The following is a 21,074-nucleotide window of genomic DNA, read 5'->3' on the forward strand; positions in this document are numbered from 1 at the left end:
CTTTAAGCTCCAGAAATACACAAATACGTTTCCCTTCCAGTGCCTATGAAACTAGAATGCACAGAAAAATCGGAATAGACACACAAACATTAATTTCTGTTGCTTTATAAAAATCTCATTAAATCTGCCTGAAATGTTTTAGCTTTGGGATAACACTTAACGTAGTGAACCGAAGGTTTATAAAGCTCCATTAGCAGTGTCTTTGGTGGCAGCTGAAAAGCTCCTGTTGATTGTTTCCCAAGTTTCCGAAAGACAGAAAAGCAGACACTATTATACAACAATCATCACTCTTGAACAGACAGCCACAGAGGTAGTCCATCAATCACAGCCATGTGTGTGCAGTCCAATAAATATCTCTCTAAAAAACCATTGCATTCGCTTCGCAGGCAGACTTTCAAGACGAATACTCATATTTTGAGACAGCCGATCATCGGAAGAGACAATACTGATCTGATGCTGATTTCACAGCCATCAGCCTAATGTCTCTCATACAACAAAAAACGAAAAAGCTGCGTGTTTAAATGAGGGAAACGGCAGGGTTTGCTGTAGCGTGCTGAAATGTGAAGAGTCCCGTGACAGTCCCGTGATGCTCTGTTATTGAGTTAGGCTTCCTGCGGGACGTGACCGTTGGTCAGCGGCTGGTTTAGAGCTTGATTCTCAACAGGAGCGTGTCTGTTCGCTTTTCCTCCGGCCTTCGTCTGAAGAAGCTGTCTGCGATGGTAGAACAAATACCCCGGCAACAGGAAACCGGCCAATGAGAGGACCAGAAGCCCCACATTGATCTGATGGGATAAATTTAGCATCTTATTAGTCATTGAAAATACGCATAAACAGAAGCCTACATAGGCAGCTATACCTTTCAAGACAGTGTCCCGCTGTGTAATGGCTACTACATTTGTGACCCTGGAGCACAAAACCAGTCAGTTTGTAGCAATAGCCAACAATACACTGTATGTGTCAAAATGATAAATGTTTCTTTTATGCCAAAAATCATTAGGATATTAAGTAAAGATCATGTTCCATGACGATATTTTGTAAATGTCCTACTGTAAATATATCAAAGCTTAATTTTTGATTAGTAATATGCATTGCTAAGAACTTCATTTGGACAACTTTAAAGGCAATATTTTGATTTTTTTGCACACTCAGATTCCAGATGTTCAAATAGTTCCAAATATGGTCCTATCATAACAAACCATACATCAATGAACTGAACAAAGTTCAATTACAAAAATGGACTCTTATGACTGGTTTTGTGGTCCAGGGTCACATTTGGTTTCAATCTTCACGACTTTTAAAAATCATGTTCTCTATAGTATTATTATAATATTTTATTGATACAGTTTGGAGTCTAATTTTAGAAAAAATAAATGTATTCTTTTATTCAGCAAGGATGCGATGACGGTAAAGACAATACATTGTTACAAAATATTTCTATTTAAAATAAATCCTGTCAACATGACCAAATCAGCATATTAGAATGATTTCTGAAGATCATGTGACACTGAAGACTGGAGTAATGATGCTGAAAATACAGCTTTGATCACAGAAATAAATTATATTTTAACAGATATTAAAACAGCTATTTTAACTTGTTATAATGTTTCACAATATTATGTCTTTTTTAACAAAAAAAAATGCAATCAGTTCAATTAATGAAAAAAAAGTATTTTGTGCATCTCGACTTGTCAATCATTTTACACAGTATTTCTAGTTATCTTACAGTGAGTGCACTCATCTTAGAAGATCAGTTTGCTGCTTGCAACTGAAATGATGTCTAGTTAGGTAGCTCACTTAATTTTTAGTTCTAGCTTTAAATATGAACTGCTGAGAGGAGAGTACAACCAAACACTGTGTAACACAGACTACCGCAGTGTTTGTTACTCATCATTCTCGTTATGTGCTAAATTGCGCATCCCACGGAGTCCCAATGCAGCGCTCAGGATCAAACGAATATTTGTCAACAATTTATGTCGACTAATCCTTTCAGTCCTAAATGCAAAAGATACAAATGTGCATTTCTTACCCAGTAAGCATCTCCGTTCAGAGTTCCCAACATAACCATGAAGAGAGGCTGCTGCAGCAGAGCCACCACTGCACTGATCATAGACTGCAGCCCGGTTAGTGTGCCAAAATGATTAGATGGGTACCTGTGAGAGAGAGACATATGTGACCCTGGAGCACAAAACCAGTCATAAGGGTCCATTTTTTGAAATTTAAATGTATGCATCATCTGAAAGCTGAATAAATAAGGTTTCCATCGATGTATGGTTTGTTAGGATATGACGATATTTGGAACTATTTGAAAATCAGGTGCAAAAAAATCTAAACATTGAGAAAATCGTCTTTAAAGTTGTGCAAATGAAGTTCTTAGCAATGCATATTACTAATCAAAAATTAAGTTTTGATATATTTACAGTAGGACATTTACAAACTATCTTCATGGAACATGATCTTTACTTAATATCCTAATGATTTTTGGCATAAAAGAAAAATCTATAATTTTGACCCATACAATGTATTGTTGGCTATTGCTACAAATATACCCCAGCGACTTAACACTGCTTTTGTGCTCCAGGGTCACAATTAGTTTGTCTCAAGTCTGCACACTTCTTAATACTGAGATTGTAATGAAGCGCTGTGGCATTTAAAGGACAGGTCAAAGGCGTATGTGTGATTTGGTTATAATCCATGTTACTGGGTCTGAGTTTTACACACACTATACTTCACACACAAACAGGGCAAACCTGATCCAGTCAAGTGCAGCTTTATAACCATCTGATTTGATAAGTCTGTACTTGCCAGTGCGACTGAACAACAGGTTTAGCGGAAGCCAATAAACAGATACTTGAATGTGTGTACTGTATATGTGTTTATACTCACACAGCAGCATACAGTCCTCCACAACACGAGTGAATGAAACCTCGCACCATAGTGTGCAAAATAAACGTCAGAATCTGGACAAAGAGAGCAAGAGTTACAAGCACATTCCCATCTACTGCAATTAAGACCATTCTTACACAAGTACACTTGTGCCAAAGATAAAAAAAAAGAAATTAATAATTTTAAGGCCCATTCACACCACAAACAACAACTAATATTGTTGTTTATTACAAGCGTGCACTGCATTCATTCATCAGCTGAAAAACAAACAAACAAACAACATCATTCCTCTGTGCTTTCACTGTAATATCTGTCACGTTGACTCTGCTATTCTATGTTCAGAACGATTTTTTAAACTATATCTTTATTGGGTAACACTTTGTTTTAAGGACCAAATCTTACTATTAACTAGCTATTAGCATGCACATTACTAGTTACAGTATTACTGTAGTAATTAGTATTACTGTGTGTATTACAATTAGTATTAAAGTGTGACCCTTTATGGTTATAGTTATCATCCTTGGTGTGAACAGGCCTTTATTAAGCAAGAATGGATCAAATTAATAAAAAAGTGGCAGTAAAGACATGTAGAATTGCTGTCAAATAAATGCTGTTCTTTTGAACTTTCTGTTTCTGAAAGAACCCCGAAAAACTGTATCATGTTTTTCACAACAATAGTAAGCAGCACATCAGTTTTCAGCATTAATAAATGTTTCGGTTTTGCCATCACAGGAAAATTATTCATTCATTAAAAAAATAATAATAATAAAAATCAAATAGAAAACAGTTACAGTTTTTTTTACTGTATGTTTAATCAAATAAACGTGATATTGCTGAACATAAAAGTATTCTTTCAAAAATATATTTTTTTATAACTTAACTTTCGAACTGTATATGCAATAATACTGGAAAAATCAATCAAACCACTGACAATATGTTTTACTTAAGTCTGCTTCCAGTGCAGCTTTATAGACGAATTAAACTCATTCCATAATTCATTATCCTTACACAGTTATTAAACCGAACTGAATCAACAATGACTTAAAAAAAATGGACTGTTTGCTATTGTCCTCTTTTTAGAGCTGCTGTATTTTCCTGTTTAACACTGTAAAGCTGCTTTGACACAATCTGTACTACACAAAGCTCTATAGAAACAAAGGTGACTTGACTGAGTTTAATCAGGTTGTTACCTGTAGAGGCAGGTTGTCTACGAGTGAGAGGACACCAAACAGAATGAGCAGCACATTAGTTAAGATGAAGGCTCTCATGGCATTGGTCAGCTTCTGGATCTTTCTGTCACGCTTCGGTACTGAAACAACTCTGGCAGGAGACAAGACGTCAAGATGATCTCACACAGAAGCATCAGGAGATCGTTTGTTCGGTTGCTTCTACATATAAAATATGGCTTGTCACTTTCTTTTAAGGTGTCATTGTTATAGTGTAATTATATATTTAAGTACTGAGTAATATTAATTAACTACATGTACTTACTATATGTGAGCCAGGAGCACAAAAGCAGTCATAAGTCGCATATTTGTAGCAATAGCCAACAATGTATTCTATGGGTCAAAATTATCGATTTTTATTTATGCCAAAAATCATTAGTTTATTTATGTAGCACATTTTATGCACAATGGTAATTCAAAGTGCTTTACATAAAATAAAGTAAAATAATCATTAAAAAAATAATTTAAAATGTAATATTATTTAAATTTAAAAACTTTTAAAATGATTCAAAAATTTATTTAAAATGAATTAAAACAGTTAACAGTAGAAAATTATTATACATAAAATACAGTGCAATCAATTAGGATATTAAGTAAAGATCATGTTCCATGAAGATATTTTGTAAATGTCCTACTGTAAATATATCAAAACTTAATTTTTGATTTGGGTCACAATATGGTTAGGGTTACTTGCATGTAATTATACATAATTAATTGCTATTATAATAGTAAGTACATGTAACATGTGTAACAAGGACACTTGAAATAAAGTGTTACCTAAACATGTTATTACTGAGAGCAGAAGAACTTGAATTTCTTACTCTTTTTCTCCCCGGCGCACCGTCTTCTGATCCACCTCACACTCTTTCATCTTCCAGTCCATGATGTATCCGATCAGAGGACAGGTGACCAGACACAAGAGCTGCAGCGTGCCAAAGACGGACGAGTAGAAGCTCACTGGAAGTTCAAATGCATGCATTCATCATGCTCAGATTGCCCTGAAACGTTCTCGCTTTCATTCACAATTACATTTACGACTATTAAACTAACAAAGGTTCATCTCACCGTTCTCCTCAGCCTCATGCACCAGTTCTTTAGAGGCTAAACGAGACAGAAACACATTATGAGTCAGCTGAACAGAGAGCAGCGTGAATGAATATTAGGGCTGGGTTTTGACACAAATTTCACGATTCGATTCAATATCGATTATTTTGGATATATATATCAGGTACAGTACATGCCAAATTTTCTCAAGGGAAAAAAAACTCAACTAATGCTGTAAAACATACATGAGTCAGTTGGTACTAGCTACATTACTATAATATTGAAGGTTAAAACTGATTTGTAGGCTACACAGCTGCTAAAATGACACTTTTACATTTTTTTTAAATAATAAAGTTATTATTTAAATGTAAACATTTATAATAAACATTTAAATGGTGGCGGTCATAACACTTGATGGATTTATTGAAACATAAATTAAACACTGAAGCACAGTAAAAATTATAAGGAAGATGTTATATGGTGCATATATTTAGCAACATGCCCCTCATAAGTGCCCTTCAACATTCCGTCCATTAACTGAAACAGGCTAGAATGATAGATTCTTGGGATTTAAGAATCGATATCGTTCCGTAAAAATGAGAATCGATTAATATCGAGATATCTATATTTTTTACCCAGCCCTAATGAATACAGTGATAAGGTCTAGGTTTTGTAGCTGGGCTTACGGTGCTCCTCTCCGTGGATGACCAGGAACTCCAACATCTTGTTCATGGCTCCCATAAAGAAGATGATTCTCAGCTGAGTCATTCCCATAGTGACCAGACTCCACAAAAAGATGGGAGAGAACACGGAGTGCCGGAACGGGACAGAAGCTGAGAAACAGATTTCCAGGAGTTCGTACGTTATATTTCACATCATCAGCTACACGTTCACACAACCGTAACAAACGGCCTCAAAATGTATCACTCCGTCTCAAGGTGTCTCACCTTGTGCGTCCTGAGCTACAGCCGGCAGTTTCTCTGCTTCTCCCGTCGCCTCTTCAGACCATACTTTGTGGTTTTCGGTTGAATGCATCTTTTTCCTACTAAATGGTTGCAAAAGGAATTATTGTTCAGAAATCAAGACTGTTTCCTGCAGTCTTCATATTAAAGGATTACATGCTAATCTGGATTATGTAATCAGATTCCCAAAAATAAGTACTATTAAAATCAGACTGCAGTTACTTTTTTATCGATTACGTGATTACGTTTATCGTTTCTCCATAATTCCTCTTTTTCATCTTTTAAATGTTCCTTTCTAATATAACCTACAAATGACATACAGGTAAACAAATAAAATATTTCATTTTTTTTAAGTAAGTGTTTTATTCCAATTGTTGTAATTAAAAAAAACAAACAAACAGTTACATTACATTGTCATTTATTATAAATGACTAATATATCAAAACATATTTTAATTCTGTATTTTAATTTTATTATAGACGTAACATTATAGCAAAACTAGTGCTGTCAAATGATTAATCGTGATTAATCACATCCAAAATAAAGGTTTTTGTTTACATAATATGTGTGCTGTGTTTATTTATTATGTATATATAAATACACAAACATACAGTATATATTTTGGAAATGTTTACATGTATATGCATTTATATATTTATATTATTATATTTTACATTATATATAAATATATTTAATATATAAACATAACATATTTTTCTTAAATATATACATGCATGTGTTTGTATTTATATATATACATAATAAATATACACAGTATACACACATATATTATGTAAACAAAAACTTTTATTTTGGATGCGATTAATCGTTTGGCAGCACTAATCAAAACGTATTTTAATTTTACATTTTTATAATTCAATTATTAGCTTTTTGTTTAACTCACTCCCAGATTGGGAAACCTTGATGTAATTTTTAATGCACTTTATGTTATTGCAACATTACAATGCATGGAATATATTTTCTTTCCTTTTGTATTTTTATATAAAGATGATCCTATTTAAATCAATGTGATAGACGAGTTATTAGTGACATTGTGTTTCTGTTTTCAGAATATTTGAGTTATCTTTGATATATGTTAACAGGATTTGTACTAACATCTCAATCTCTTCTTGTGTAGCAAAGCCTTCTGCTGGCCAGTTCAGAAAACAGTTGAGAAAGACCAGAGCTGCCAGGCCGGCCCACATCCACATGATGACAGTAAACGACACCCCGGCATCATATATCAGCTGGAGAAAGAGAGACATGATGAGTTTTTTCCATTTGTATGACACGCTTGATTAAATGGCGGAAAAAAAAAAAAAAAAAAAGTAGAAATTAGCATGAATGATTTGTCAGTCATTTTTGCACTATACATGTATTTGTGGATTTAAATAAAGTGATTTTTTTATTGTGTGTTTGCTGTGTTTTTGTGATCAAGTTGAATATTACCTTGCTGCAGTAAGGACATTCTCCAAACACAATATTGAAGCTTTGGCGACTGGTGGGCAGACCTCTCAGCCACTGTGAAGACAAATAACTCAAAAGATGAAATAAATACTATCAATTAAAAACTTCAGAAAATTGCATACTGGTCTCAGCATGGTAATCTACGATTGTTCTGTTGTTTACAATACTGTTAAACTTTATTGCATCTGGTTGACGGTAGAACATCATGGCCTTAATATCATCTATTCTTTACAGTCATACAGACACAGTGACACTGCCCATTTTAAAATAGGTCAATATGTACAGTACACTATCATTAAGGAGTTTGGGGTGTGTAAGTATTTTTTTTTTCCCAAAGAAATTACGTCTATTCAGCAAGGATGCGTTAAATTGATCAAAAGTGAAATTAAAGACATTTAGAATGTTTCAAAAGATTCCATTTCAAATAAGCGCTGTTCTTTTGAACTTTCTATTCATCAAAAAAAACTGAAAAACAAAATGTATCACAGTTTCCACAAAAATATTGTGCAGCACAACCGTTTTCAACATTGATAATAATCAGAAATATTTCTAGAACAGCAAATCAGCATATTAGAATGATTTCTGAAGGATCACGGGACACTGAAGACTGGAGTAATGGTGCTGAAAATTCAGCTTTGATCATGTTTTAAAATATTACAATAGAAAACAGTTTAAATTGTAATAATATTTCACAATCGTACGGTTTTTACAGAATTTTTGAATAATGAATGCAGCCGTGGCAATGAATTATACACTCAAAATAGAACACTTACATGATCTTAATTTTGATTAAAGAAATTATTCTGAAAACACCAATGTTCACTCTTTAGACTAACATTATAACATCAGACGTCTTTGAAATAAAATGAATTTATATTTGATTGTACATAATCATAGCTCAAAACCTTTAGCTTAACTGCTTTTATAGCAGTTTAAGGTGATGAGTTCAGTTTCATTCAATCTGATGCAACATTTCATCAGAGGCTTTAATTCCAAGCACACTGTACACGTCAAACAGGTTTAACCTTTATTTACACAAAAAATACCTTGACTCCAGGGAAGGTGACAGCCGATGAAGCGTAGGAGCCGATCATCAGTGACAGCACAGTGGAGCTCAGACTTCCAAACATGTTTGGCAGCTACCAGAGGAAGAGAGGAAAAGCACATCTTTATCTGTATTGGAAAAATCATAAATGCAGCTGAGCCTACACTTGCAAAGAACAAAAACAGGAAGGAAAACTAGATTGTTATATTTTCTGAAAACAATGAGCGCATCCATGGAAAAACTCACCACCTTGATACTAAGGCATCTGGGTGGTCGCTTAATTGCTCAAATCAAGTGTCAAGTGAACATCATGCCTAACCACAAGTATGAGCAATAGTGATGCCCGACTTAAACATCACTAATTAAGTGTAAAATGAACGTGAGAAATATTAATGCTTCAGTAAGCAGGAAGTCCTGCTGTGGATTGTGGATATGAATAAAATTTGTTTTCCACATTTTCCATGAATTTCCAAGCAGTGCTTCGTTTTTTCCAGACTCTTACAGGGATGTGTGAGTGTGTTTTACTCCCCTTTGTGAAATGAGAAGGTTAAAAACACACACTTCTGTGATAACGCACATTTGTACTTCCTTGTGCTTTTCACACACAAACACAGAGTGGCATAACAACCTCAAACCTGAACTTGTTACAGAAGGCTGCACACCTTAAACACCAGTACAGTATCCAAAGCAATGTTATTTATTTTTTACAGATGCTGTTCACGGCATCAGTTATGTTTATTGCAAGTATCAACTTTATCTCAGATGTTTCTCATAAACTTCCTCATAAAAATATAAATGGACATGAAGACAATTACTGACGAAGTAAGAGTATATGGCAAAAGCTATAAAATTACTGTGGATAGCATAGCTCAGATCACATAGAATGAGACAGAGTTAAAGCGGTGTGTCATTGGCACAGCAGTGGTAGGAAAAACTCATGTGCCTGGTTGATAGATGCCAGCGATGTTATATATACTGAAAAGAGGAAGGGACCCAACATAAAACCTTGAGGTACACCAATGGTAATTTGATCTTGAAAGAATTTGATAAAGAAAAGTTAAGGTTCATATTACAGAGGTACATAAAAAAGGTACATACAAAAGACAATTATTGACAAAGTAGGGATATATAGCAATAAAACCTACGACATTACTGTGGATAGCATTGCTCAGATCACATGGAATGAGGCTGAGAGGTAAAGCGGTGTCTCAACGGCACAGCAGTGGTAGGAAAACTCATGCGCCTGGTTGATAGATGCCAGTGACGTTATATATACTGAAAAGAGGAAGGGACCTAACATAGAACCCTGAGGTACACCAATGGTAATTTGATCTTGGAAGAATTTAATAAGAAATGTTAAGGTTCATATTAAAATATCTGAATTCTGATTTCAGACTTTGTTTTTTTTTTTTGAAAATCTAAGCACAGTGTGAGACTGCTAGGTGTGAGGTTCGTGATGCCCTTCGCTTAGAAGAAACATCTAAGAAGGAGAATTAATCAAAAGTTTCCATTTGCTCTCACCTTAATATCACTGACTAGGACAAATAGTTAAGGGATTAAAGAGATCTCATTTGTGATTGGTCATTCTTATGGGTACTGAGGTTCCTTACTAATTTAGAGGAACTGGAAAAAACACAAAGTCATGGAGGTCATTGGCTTGCTGAGTTCAGATAACATCAAAACTCCCAAAAAAGTGTAAATAAAGTGATCAGAGCAATATCAGTAGCTATTTTCTCCATACTGGTAGTAATGCACTGTTAACAAAGACACAGAGCGTGTGCTTTTATCAGAATTTTACAACAGGATGTCACTGAAATAATAAAGCAGTGTTTGTTGTCACATGTAGGGCAGTGTGCATGCATACCTGAGCTGCTCTAGTTGAGCCATGTGTATGCACAAGGATAAGTGTGTGTTGGCATCTGCATGATAGCGGTGGGCTATCTGAGGGCAGCTGATATATATATATATATATATATATATAGTCATTCTTTCCCACACCAGGTGATTTCACTAAACAAATTGGAAATTCACAATCTGTTTGTTGATGAGTGTGGGTACAATGTCTGTGCCCTTGTCTGTTTCAACTGGAGGTTGATGAGGGCGTAAGAGAAGGCGTGTGGGCAGTTTAGCCTTCTGATTGGTGGGCACAGAAAAAGCCAGAATTTCTCCTTCAGTCATGTGCGTTGATCCTTTGCCTGCCCCAAACACATAAATACACACACCCACACACCTGTCCAGAAAAAATAAACTTCAAAAAGCTTTGTGTGACAGCTGCACCACAAAACATGCAAGTCACCATAGGTGTCCACGACCCCATGTGCTCCCTTCTCAACCATTTTTTCTTTTTTTCTTACCGTGAGAGATGTGAAGGTCAGACAGATCCCTCCGAAGCCGTTGAGTGAAAGAGCCAGAAAAATGAGAGCAGAGAGGACTAGAACAAAAGGTGCAAACCATCATTACACAATCAAAATGTGTGCTTGAACAACTCAAAACTGTTGCAATGACTTTGATATGACAAATCAAATTGTATGTGTCTTCTGTATACAGTAGCAAACATATAAATTCTACATTTGCTACTAAATGCAGCATTTGATCTGGGTATGGCTGTGAATGTTTATGAACATTTTAAACAAAATTTACTTGTACAAAATTTACATTTTAATATTTGAAAAGAAAATTCAAATTACGTTCTGCTGCCTGCACATTTTAATTCACAAAATTGGTCAAATAATGGATAATTAATTGTCCCTGCAAATATATTGTTTTGTCATTACTCTTTTTTTCAAAAGCAGCAACAATCAAAAAAAAATTTTGTAATTTTAAGTAGAACAATTATTATTCCTTCTGGAAAAAAAAAGAAAAAGAACATTTTAATTTGCCAAAATGTGAAATTTCTGAATATAAATTTAGTTCTTTTTATTCAGTTAATTGAAATCCTATTAACAGTTGATTACTAAAATAGTCTCTATTGACTTTCAATGTTTTTAATTTTAAATGTTTTGAAGAAAAAAAAAAAAAACTCCAGTAATTATTGACTGATTGATCGATTATAGCTGTAATTTGAAGACTCGTGCACATTCTTTGTGTATTTTTGTTTGCAGCTCACCTTCTGGTTGATATGATGATATGGACATAATCACGCAAGAGAGCGCAAAACACGCACTAAGAAAAAAAAATACAAAACATGAAAGATTATTAAAGAAACGCACATACTTAAATGTGAAAGTGCTCTTATATGCACATATTAGTCAGTGCTTTGAAATGCACAAAGTCATGCAGAGATTCCATGACTCAAGTGCATTCTTAAAAAAATGCGTTGCTTCCTGATGGAGTGTTGGCACTGTGATCTAAAACATGCACAGCACTTGAAGCATTAATGTGTAGGCTTGTCTTCACCTTCCAGTAAGGCGAAGAGGCCTGGGGCCATACCGGTCCATCAATATACCCAGTGGCAATGTGGCAGCACTGAGCAGGAATGAGCCAATGGTGAAGCCCAAGTTCAGCATTTCTTCCTGTTCCACACAACTCAGCCAATCATCTGGTGCGCTAGCGTTCACACCCTCAGTCTTATTTTCTACAGAAAGAGAGAGAAAGGAGGTCAATGAAAGCAAGAGACAGAGACTTTATTAAGTTTTAAAGTCTCCATGCAGTTCAAGTTTCCCAGCGACTCCGGCTCGGTTTTCTTTCGGTGCTAGTTAGTGACCTGTGGTGTGATGCTTGTGATCTGCTTGACTTCTATGACTGATTACCTGTGCACAGGTGGGAGTAAAAGCCCTGTCCTTTGAGCATGATGAGCAGAGAGCCCCAGCCCAACAGCACGGCCGAACACGACAGATTCTCCAACACGGCTGTGACGGCCATCCACCAGCGCCTCCTGTACGCCTGCAACAGAGACGGAGCCATCCTCCTATCAGACAGAGAAAAAATGAGTGTCAAAGCTCTGGCAGAAAACACACAGTGGCATATTTGAAAAATATATACAGTTTCTGAAGGCAATATTCTGCTTTAGCAAACTACATTTTTAACCCAATAAAGTTTTATGTATATAGATAGATGGATAGATAGATTGTGTAAATGTGTGCAATTTCTACATGTGACGTATGAATTCCACTCCACAATCATTCTGGTATAATATAGTTACACAAATATATATATATGTTTATATTTATATATCAGAGAACAGTGACCTGAGAGAAATGTTAAATCGATTGAGAAAAACTGTAATAGAAAGTTTATGTGAAATAGGAATCTTTTCTAACATTATAAATGCTTTTAAAACCAACACCCATGAATCTTCATCAAATCTCTGGGATTTATTTAGTGTGAGACGTAAGAGAGAGACACTTCCTAACATTTGCTACAACCAACACACGCAAAACCTTCCTCTAAACAGGAGGTGTGCCCAACCGATTTGCATGCGCTCTTTGCGAAACCACTCGCAATAAAAACCACAATCACACGTGCTTTGTTGTATCACAAATTTGAACCCTTAGTTTCGTTATTAAATCAGAACCTGCATCTGAAAGGCATGAGAAATGTGTATCCTCTAATTCTAGTAGAGATAATATAAGTTTTCTTCAAATGAGTCCAAGTTTTTGTTTGTAAACGGGTCAATTATCCCATGACATGACTGAAAACGATCGGTCATTATAACTCGGATAACCAAAACACTCACACACACACATACACACACACACACACACACTCTCTCTCTCTCACACACACACACACACAGTAAATACAGAAAGAGAGAGATATCAGAGTGCGGGCGGGAAACACAGGCAATACAAGAGATATATAGAAAGCAGACAGAAGAAACGGCCAGGATCTCAGCAGGACACAAGCGTGTTGTGTTTAATACGATTAGACACAGTCCACTAGACGTCTTTGTCCTCAAATGCTGAGCTTACAGATGGATTTTTTTGTAACTTGTGCGGTCTATTAGGGCACGTGCTCAAAATAATTGAGCACCATTCATATTCTCCAGAATGAAGAAAAGCAGGTCTGACAATGGTGGAAATCCATCAGCATTTCCAAAGATCACAGTTTTTCGTTTTTCACGTTTCAGTCGCACATGTGTGTTTGTTTACAGTATGCATGAAGACGGTTTTGCCATCTTGTGTTTAGTAAAAACATCAGGCATCTACTGTAATGTAAACTCTTGGCATAGAGGTCTGCAAGCCACATTTCACACATTGCACAGTTAAAAAGTAACTATTAACAGCTCCGTCCACTGAGTTGCTCGACTGCCGTTCAGTGTGTTTGTTTAAAGGGGACCACTAATGTCCTCTAATGTTAGGTACGTCTGTTTATCAGTCCCTATGAGCAGAGACATGGCGGATGGCCCCTAAGAAATGCTTGTTTTGGCCCCGGGCCCAGTGAAGGTTCATCAGTGACCCTGTGTGTACATATGAAAGAGCAGACACGCCTCTCTATAAATGTTTATAAGCAGAAAATGTTTTATAATGAAGTTCAGGTTTAAAAGTCTTGAGAGCATTTCAAGTTTAACATATTAAGTGTGCCCTTAAACTTTCCATTTGTGTCCTCTCTCCATCTATGCCTGACCCCGAGTGACCCTCGCCAAAAAGCAACATGTCACCATTTATTCCTGTCTTCCCCACATTCAGTCTAGTGACCATGCTCTGGTGAAGAATTAAATTAATGGCTCTGGTAATAATGGAATCAACTCTTTTTGTGCGGTTAGGTGGTGAAGAATCAAATCTTTAAATGGCTGAATCTTCCATGTTCACAGTAACCAAATCGAGTATTTGCGAATCTTTTTTAATGGCTGGAATAAAGACCTTTAAAATCTGAACAGACTGTAAATCAGAGCAATGCAAAGAAAAAAGTCAGAAATGTGAGATATAAACTCAGAATAGACAGATTTTAACTCACATTTCTGAGAAGAAACGTCAGAATTGTAATAAACAAAAAAAGTCGCAATTACTTTTATTTCGTGGCGGGAAAAAAACAGAATTGCGATTTGTAAACTCAGAATTTTGAGGAAAAAAGTCAGAATTGTGAGATATAAACGCAGAATAGATAGATTTTAACTCACATTTCTGAGAAGAAAAGTCAGAATTGTAATAAACAATAAAAGCCGCAATTACTTTTATTTCGTGGCAGGAAAAAAACAGAATTGCGATTTGTAAACTCAGAATTTTGAGGGGGAAAAAGTCAGAATTGTGAGAAGTCGCAACTATCTTCTTTCTTTATGCTTTTTTCATTGGGCGGCGTAAACAGGCTTCCACAGAATTCCACTTTGATCACAAACAATATAATCATATAATTCGGTTCCCACGTGTTCGCTGGTATTAATCGAATCGATTACTCACTGTAGATCTGTGAGTCACTAAACAATGGAAATGGCCTGCGTCCCGATGTGCATACAACCCATCCTAGATTCTATGTGATGCTATTAGTAATTTTCAATACGATTTAGACCAGATAGGGTGGATAGTAAGCACATTGGGACGCAGGGATGGTTTCCTGCTACATGTGAACCCTTTCCGGAACCCAAAACGCTCTCCATTTCCCCTGAGGACTAAGGCTTGGTTTTCTCGGCGTGTCCCAATGAGAAACAACGCCAGACTTTCTTAAGTCTATTAAACAAACACAAACTTTTTCCTCAGCCGGAGCTCGAGACGCTCAAGATCGCGCCATATGCTGCCCACAACGACAATAAACCATGCCATCCACAATACAGCCAGTCTAAACTAGAACGTTAGCTCATGTAAAAGACACCTGAGCTCGTTTAAAACACTAAACATGGGCATTTCCAGTTTATAGAAAAAAAGAAATATGTGAAAAGCGCGAAAACACAGAAACCATTCAACTCAAAGAGTCAGGACATCGCCACGTGTCTTACTGTATTTGTACAGTAAGTTACCAAAGTCTCTATTTACACTCATGAACCCATCAAACACAAAACGAGTGTTTGTCCCTACAGCCAGTATTATTATTTATCTTATCTAAAACTAACTGTAGTAAGCATTTAATTCAATTTAAACAACTTACTTCATTTTTTGTGCAATTTTTCAAATGTCAGCCGTGCGTTATTTCCTGGCTTTCTTCTGTTCAAGAAAACCAAAAGATAAATACTACAAATTCTTCTGTTGCCGCCAAAGTCGAGTTTATCTGGCCTGAGCTTCTGTTTCTCGAGTCTTTCTTCAGAGCAGCAGGCAAAGATCTCAGAAGCCTTCTTATTAACCTCTCATATTTAACAGTGATCCCTCACTCTCCTCTTTCCACTGGTTGTTAGAGACAGACGCTCGTTTGTGACTTGCATTGAGGGCGTACACTATTAACACACAGTCCTTGTTCCGAAATCAGTTGTTAACATTATAAGTCAATATTATCATGCCCTTAAGTAACGCATTTACCACAATAGTTGCATCAGATATTAATGCACTGTGAAATCATTCATTAAATCAGGATATTCCTTAAATATCATGAGTGTAAATATTTTTATTGTGTTTAGGTTTACATCTTATTTTATTGGTTTTTGACACGTTTTGGCTGGAAATAAGGTGCCATGTTTTTATTGTAGTGACTAAGGTTAGCCGTAACTATGGAATTTAACCCTAAAAATGGCAAGACCATAAAGAGACTGTAAACTATTTTCCATCTTATTGGGACACAAATAATACAACTTGATCATTTTTTTCAAAACATGACTTTTAATTTTGATTTTAATGTTTGTATCCCACAGGATACGTTGCCGTTTGGGGGTATAAAGTCACTGAAAACAGAACACTTGTTTATCAATGCTTGTTATAGCATGGTTGTAATTCCTGAACGCTTTGGCATATAGCAGATTATTGCTGAAGTGAAAGCATTAAAAAAATAAATAAATAAAGTATAAAAAAGTTATAGAAGTTTAAGTTGGCAGTAAAGATAATGCAGTATAGACTATTTTTTTTTTAATATATATAAAATATAAAATATGTTGCTCTTCAAATTGTCTAACCAAGCTATGTTCCAAATTTGAAGTTGATATCACCAAAATTGTGGTTCCTGTGAGATTTTGTTTGGGCGCTATACCAAAAACAACCAATTCTATTGAATTCTTTTGACGCAGTTTTCTGTCACAAATCAATAATGTTCTGTCACAATATCACTTCTATTACAGAACAGTCACCAAATATGGAACCTTGACTGTCAGACCTTTCCAACGATATGTGTTTTGTCAAGATTTGACAAAAATATTTGATTTTCTAAAACACAAGCCACAAAATCACAGAGTATATATATATATATGTTTTTATATCTTGATTTATATCCCTAAAAGGGCGACGTATCCTTGAGATACAAACATTTAGAGACAGATTACAAAAAATGTAAGCATATAATTCATAAAATTTCAATGTAAACCTAATAAGCCAATGCTGAACAACAGCTTTTTAAACAGGCACGTCTCCTCCAACGTGTGTGAATGTGAACTAGATCAACTTTTATAGGAGGATGAGTAGATTTCCCATTACAGGCGGCCATGCATCAAGTATATATATATGTTTTTATATCTTGATTTATATCCCTAAAAGGGCGACGTATCCTTGAGATACAAACATTTAGAGACAGATTACAAAAAATGTAAGCATATAATTCATAAAATTTCAATGTAAACCTAATAAGCCAATGCTGAACAACAGCTTTTTAAACAGGCACGTCTCCTCCAACGTGTGTGAATGTGAACTAGATCAACTTTTATAGGAGGATGAGTAGATTTCCCATTACAGGCGGCCATGCAGTTTTAAATGCTGCCCGTGAGCTAAACAAAGAATTAATGAACAAAGTCAATATATCTAAATATTAACAACAAACACCCTTTCAACATGAAACCAAGAAATGAGGCCTACACTTTCCCTGCCTCTCCCCACAGCTTCTCAAATCTTCTCAAGTGTAACATGGTATTTTTTACAGTGAGTTTTGTTTGAACGATTAGCTTATTAGTAAACAGACTGCATTAATAGGCATATTATTATCCTTATAGACTTTATTTTAATATTTTACATGTAATTATGATAATTTAAACAGGCTTGCTTGGTAGCCTATATCCATCATATCATGCAAAATATTTAATTTCTAACAACCTGCAAGATAATCTACAATTAAACACGATTTTTAAATGTATCCAATAGCCAATCAGGTGATGGTCAAATGTGACAAAGATCTCGTTGTGTTTGAAGGAAAGTCATGCAAATGTTGTATTTTGCAAATTGCATCAATAACAACATTTAGGCTATTCCACAGTTTATATATAGTCTTCATATAGTCTTAAAAATCATTTTGTACTTTTATATTATTTAGCTATATTTTAAACTTTTTTTTAATTATTCGTATTATCTTACATTTCTGAAATATAAAATAATAATTTAAAAACGGTGTGTGTGTGTGTGTTCTTGTTTATCCTAACAAGACCAAATGTCCTGTAAAATGCTGTAAAACAAAAACAAAACACAATAACATCACAGAAAATGTTAATGGTTTCCACTACAAATACCATTACAAAGCCAACTTTTAACCATTAAAAAATGGTTTCCTGTATAGTGTGTTGTGGGACATATTCCATTAGGATTTATTGGTTTTAACAAGCCACCAATAGAAGGTGACATATTTCCAGTAGAGACCCACAGGGTCCATTACACTTTCCATTAAAAGTCCCATTATAACCAGTAAAACCACTACACATTTTGTGATGGTGTCTATTGTTTGTTTTTTTTTCAGCATTAAAAACTTGAAGTTTCCCACATGGGAAAAAAATATTACAAATACCAAATGATCTGAAAGTGTAACAGTGCAAAACAAGTTTTCTGTAAAGGGTCGGTTTAGGGTTAGGGGATAGAAAATAACGTTTGATCAGTATAAGAACAATATTCACAGAAACCTAACATGTGTGGCTGCTCTTCACTTTGCTCTTGATAATAGTTATTATAGTAGCTATGATATATATGCACAGGTTGGATTTATTAACAGAAACATGCTAAACTTTAAAAAGTGCTATTCACATACAGAGAGCCTGTAATCTAATCACGGATAACAATGAACAGCCGCGAAGATGGAGGTCAGTAATGAGGTGAGACTGACCTCTGCTGGTGGACTGTACAAGAAGAGCTTCTTCTTCAGTCTGTTGAAGTGGATCAACAAATAAAGAGCATGTTTCATTACATACAGAGGAGAGAACGACTAGTAAAAACTTTAGCCTTAATCTGTGTGTTGATGAATATTATTAATAATGGTTTTGAATCTTAACTTCACGTGTTGTGTTTTATAGAATCAAAGAAACTCTTAAAAATCAAGGGAACTTTTAAGAGACGACAAAAGCAGCTTGTGGTAAAAAATAAATACATATGTCCCTAACATCAAAAATCAGTGATTGATCAATTGTGATTGATTGCTGTTTACTGATCAGATTAATTGGTGACAGAGAAAAGAGCTATTTTGATAGCACAAACAGCGTTATTCTCATGTAAATGTACATTTTTTTGTCTCTTATATTGGACTGCAATTATATCTACATGTTGAGATGTCAGATGTCCTGTTATCAGTTGATTAAAACCTTTGCATCTTGCTAAAACATGAGTCTATGATCCATAATAGCACATCGAATAGTGAAAAAGTGCATCATCTGTTGTCTCTCACATCAAAATCCAGCCACATGTTTGTTTAGAGCTGTTTAAACGCTGCTTGATCTGTGTAGATTTCTCTCCTGATTCAGACCAGAACACTTTATTATGGATTATGAACTCATATTTTAGCATGAAGGTAATAAGTTAATAACATCGTAATGCTGGATTTGTTTCAGCTTTTGTCTTCTCCAGATGTTAACTGATGGACTGGAGTGCTGTGGATTACTTGTGGATTATTGTGATGTTTTTATCAGCTGTTTGGACTCTCATTCTGACGGCACCCATTCACTGCAGAGCATCCATTGCTGAGACACTGATGCAATGCTGCATTTCTCCAAACCTGATGAAAAAACAAACTCATCCTAATCTTGGATGGCCTGAGGATGAGGATGTTTTCATTACATTTTTATTTCTGGGTCAACTATTGCTTTGATTAAGCTGAGCAGTGATGCAGAAAAGGAGATGGATTTTAATATACTGTATAGTAAATGTAATTGTATTTGTTATGCAGTACATCTCTATAATACACTGTAACAGCATTGCCATATTTAAAAAAACACCTTTTCTTCATAATCAGATATTACAGTTTTTTCAGCTGCTTTCACACATTTTCAAAACTTTGCCTCTTTTTTTCCAAACTTTACACACAAATCCAAGAATTGCACACAGAATGCAAAATGCATCTGCAGATGTGTTTGTGATATTTTGAATGCAGTGCTTCGTTTTGCAAGAGATGTGAGGCATTTTGCATTTTGTGTGTGCAATTCTTGGATTTGTGTGTAAAGTTTGGAAAAAAAGAGGCAAAGTTTTGAAAATGTGTGAAAGCAGCTGAAAAAAACCCCTGTAATTCCTGTTAGATTTGTGTGTGTTACATAGAGAATTGTGTGCTGTGTTTTGCAAAAAGTGTTTTATGAAACTGAGTCAAAGGCTGAGAATTAGCGTATGGTTCTGCAGATTTAATGTGTGCTTCTGCTGTTTGAGTGCCAGCTTTCAGTAATTGTGTGACAAGTAAAGATTTTGTGTGTAAGCAGTTGAAAAAAAACGGTAACAGGACCCTTTTAATGGTCATCAGTTTGGATGGAAAGCTGAGCTGCAAGTTCATTTCAGCTGCACTCAAGGTGCCTCTATTAGTACATCATCTGTGGAAAACGAACCCTTCCTGACGCTAATCATCTGCTTCCTGATCACACACGTGCCTGCAATCCAAACAGATGATTGAAGCAGGCCTCTTCAAACCCTAAATCCACACTTACACACTCTCTCTCTGTCACAAGTGGTCAAAAGACATGCAAAAGACATTGACAAAAACAGCACACTTAGGTTTCCAATGACTTTTTAAAAAGCATTAAAGACACAAATCTTGTGCTGTGAGATGTTAGACATGTCTACCTGTTAGATACGTGTGATTAACATATTTAACATAACACTGAAATGTTAATGATCAAAACATAATGTAGAACTGTGCTATACGTACAAAATGTAATTCCAAATTACACGACAAAAAATTTAATCAGTAATATAGACTATTTCATTACATTACGCATTTAGATAATGTAATCAGACTACGTTTTGATTACTTTTGACCTAACTGATTTAAAAAGGATAATCTAGTATCATACTGATATAAAGAAAAATAAAATATATTCCATTACATTACGTCAAGGTTTCCCAAACTGGGGTTCATTAATGTAAAATTAAAATTACAACATTCATAATAAAAACTTGTGTGAATGTCCACAAAAATGGATGACTTTCTGAATGTATATAAGTGGTAGGTTATTTTAGAAAAGAAAATGTGCAAGATAAAAAAAAGAAGAAT

At 35.2% G+C, this 21,074-nt stretch overlaps 1 protein-coding gene across 1 annotated transcript in view; it reads right to left on the reverse strand.

The window, feature by feature from the left end:
* LOC107684834 (large neutral amino acids transporter small subunit 3-like) overlaps positions 1 to 15,917 on the reverse strand; it is a 16,398-nt gene extending 481 nt beyond the window's left edge. The window contains exons 1-15 of the mRNA XM_016481201.1: positions 15,645 to 15,917; positions 12,377 to 12,534; positions 12,024 to 12,201; positions 11,734 to 11,789; positions 10,982 to 11,058; positions 8,629 to 8,721; positions 7,232 to 7,362; positions 6,101 to 6,198; positions 5,840 to 5,986; positions 5,175 to 5,210; positions 4,931 to 5,066; positions 4,074 to 4,203; positions 2,884 to 2,957; positions 2,027 to 2,150; positions 1 to 782 (exon numbers count right to left, since the gene is read on the reverse strand). The exon at positions 1 to 782 is cut by the window's left edge and continues 481 nt beyond it. Of these exons, the coding sequence (XP_016336687.1) occupies positions 603 to 782; positions 2,027 to 2,150; positions 2,884 to 2,957; positions 4,074 to 4,203; positions 4,931 to 5,066; positions 5,175 to 5,210; positions 5,840 to 5,986; positions 6,101 to 6,198; positions 7,232 to 7,362; positions 8,629 to 8,721; positions 10,982 to 11,058; positions 11,734 to 11,789; positions 12,024 to 12,201; positions 12,377 to 12,534; positions 15,645 to 15,649 (1,623 nt within the window). The 5' untranslated portion in view covers positions 15,650 to 15,917 and the 3' untranslated portion in view covers positions 1 to 602. The remainder of the gene's footprint in view (positions 783 to 2,026; positions 2,151 to 2,883; positions 2,958 to 4,073; positions 4,204 to 4,930; positions 5,067 to 5,174; positions 5,211 to 5,839; positions 5,987 to 6,100; positions 6,199 to 7,231; positions 7,363 to 8,628; positions 8,722 to 10,981; positions 11,059 to 11,733; positions 11,790 to 12,023; positions 12,202 to 12,376; positions 12,535 to 15,644) is intronic.
* Positions 15,918 to 21,074: the final 5,157 nt, after the last annotated feature.

Source organism: Sinocyclocheilus anshuiensis, unplaced genomic scaffold (genome assembly GCF_001515605.1).
Source record: "Sinocyclocheilus anshuiensis isolate Anshui unplaced genomic scaffold, SAMN03320099.WGS_v1.1 scaffold121, whole genome shotgun sequence".
Taxonomy (NCBI): domain Eukaryota; kingdom Metazoa; phylum Chordata; class Actinopteri; order Cypriniformes; family Cyprinidae; genus Sinocyclocheilus; species Sinocyclocheilus anshuiensis.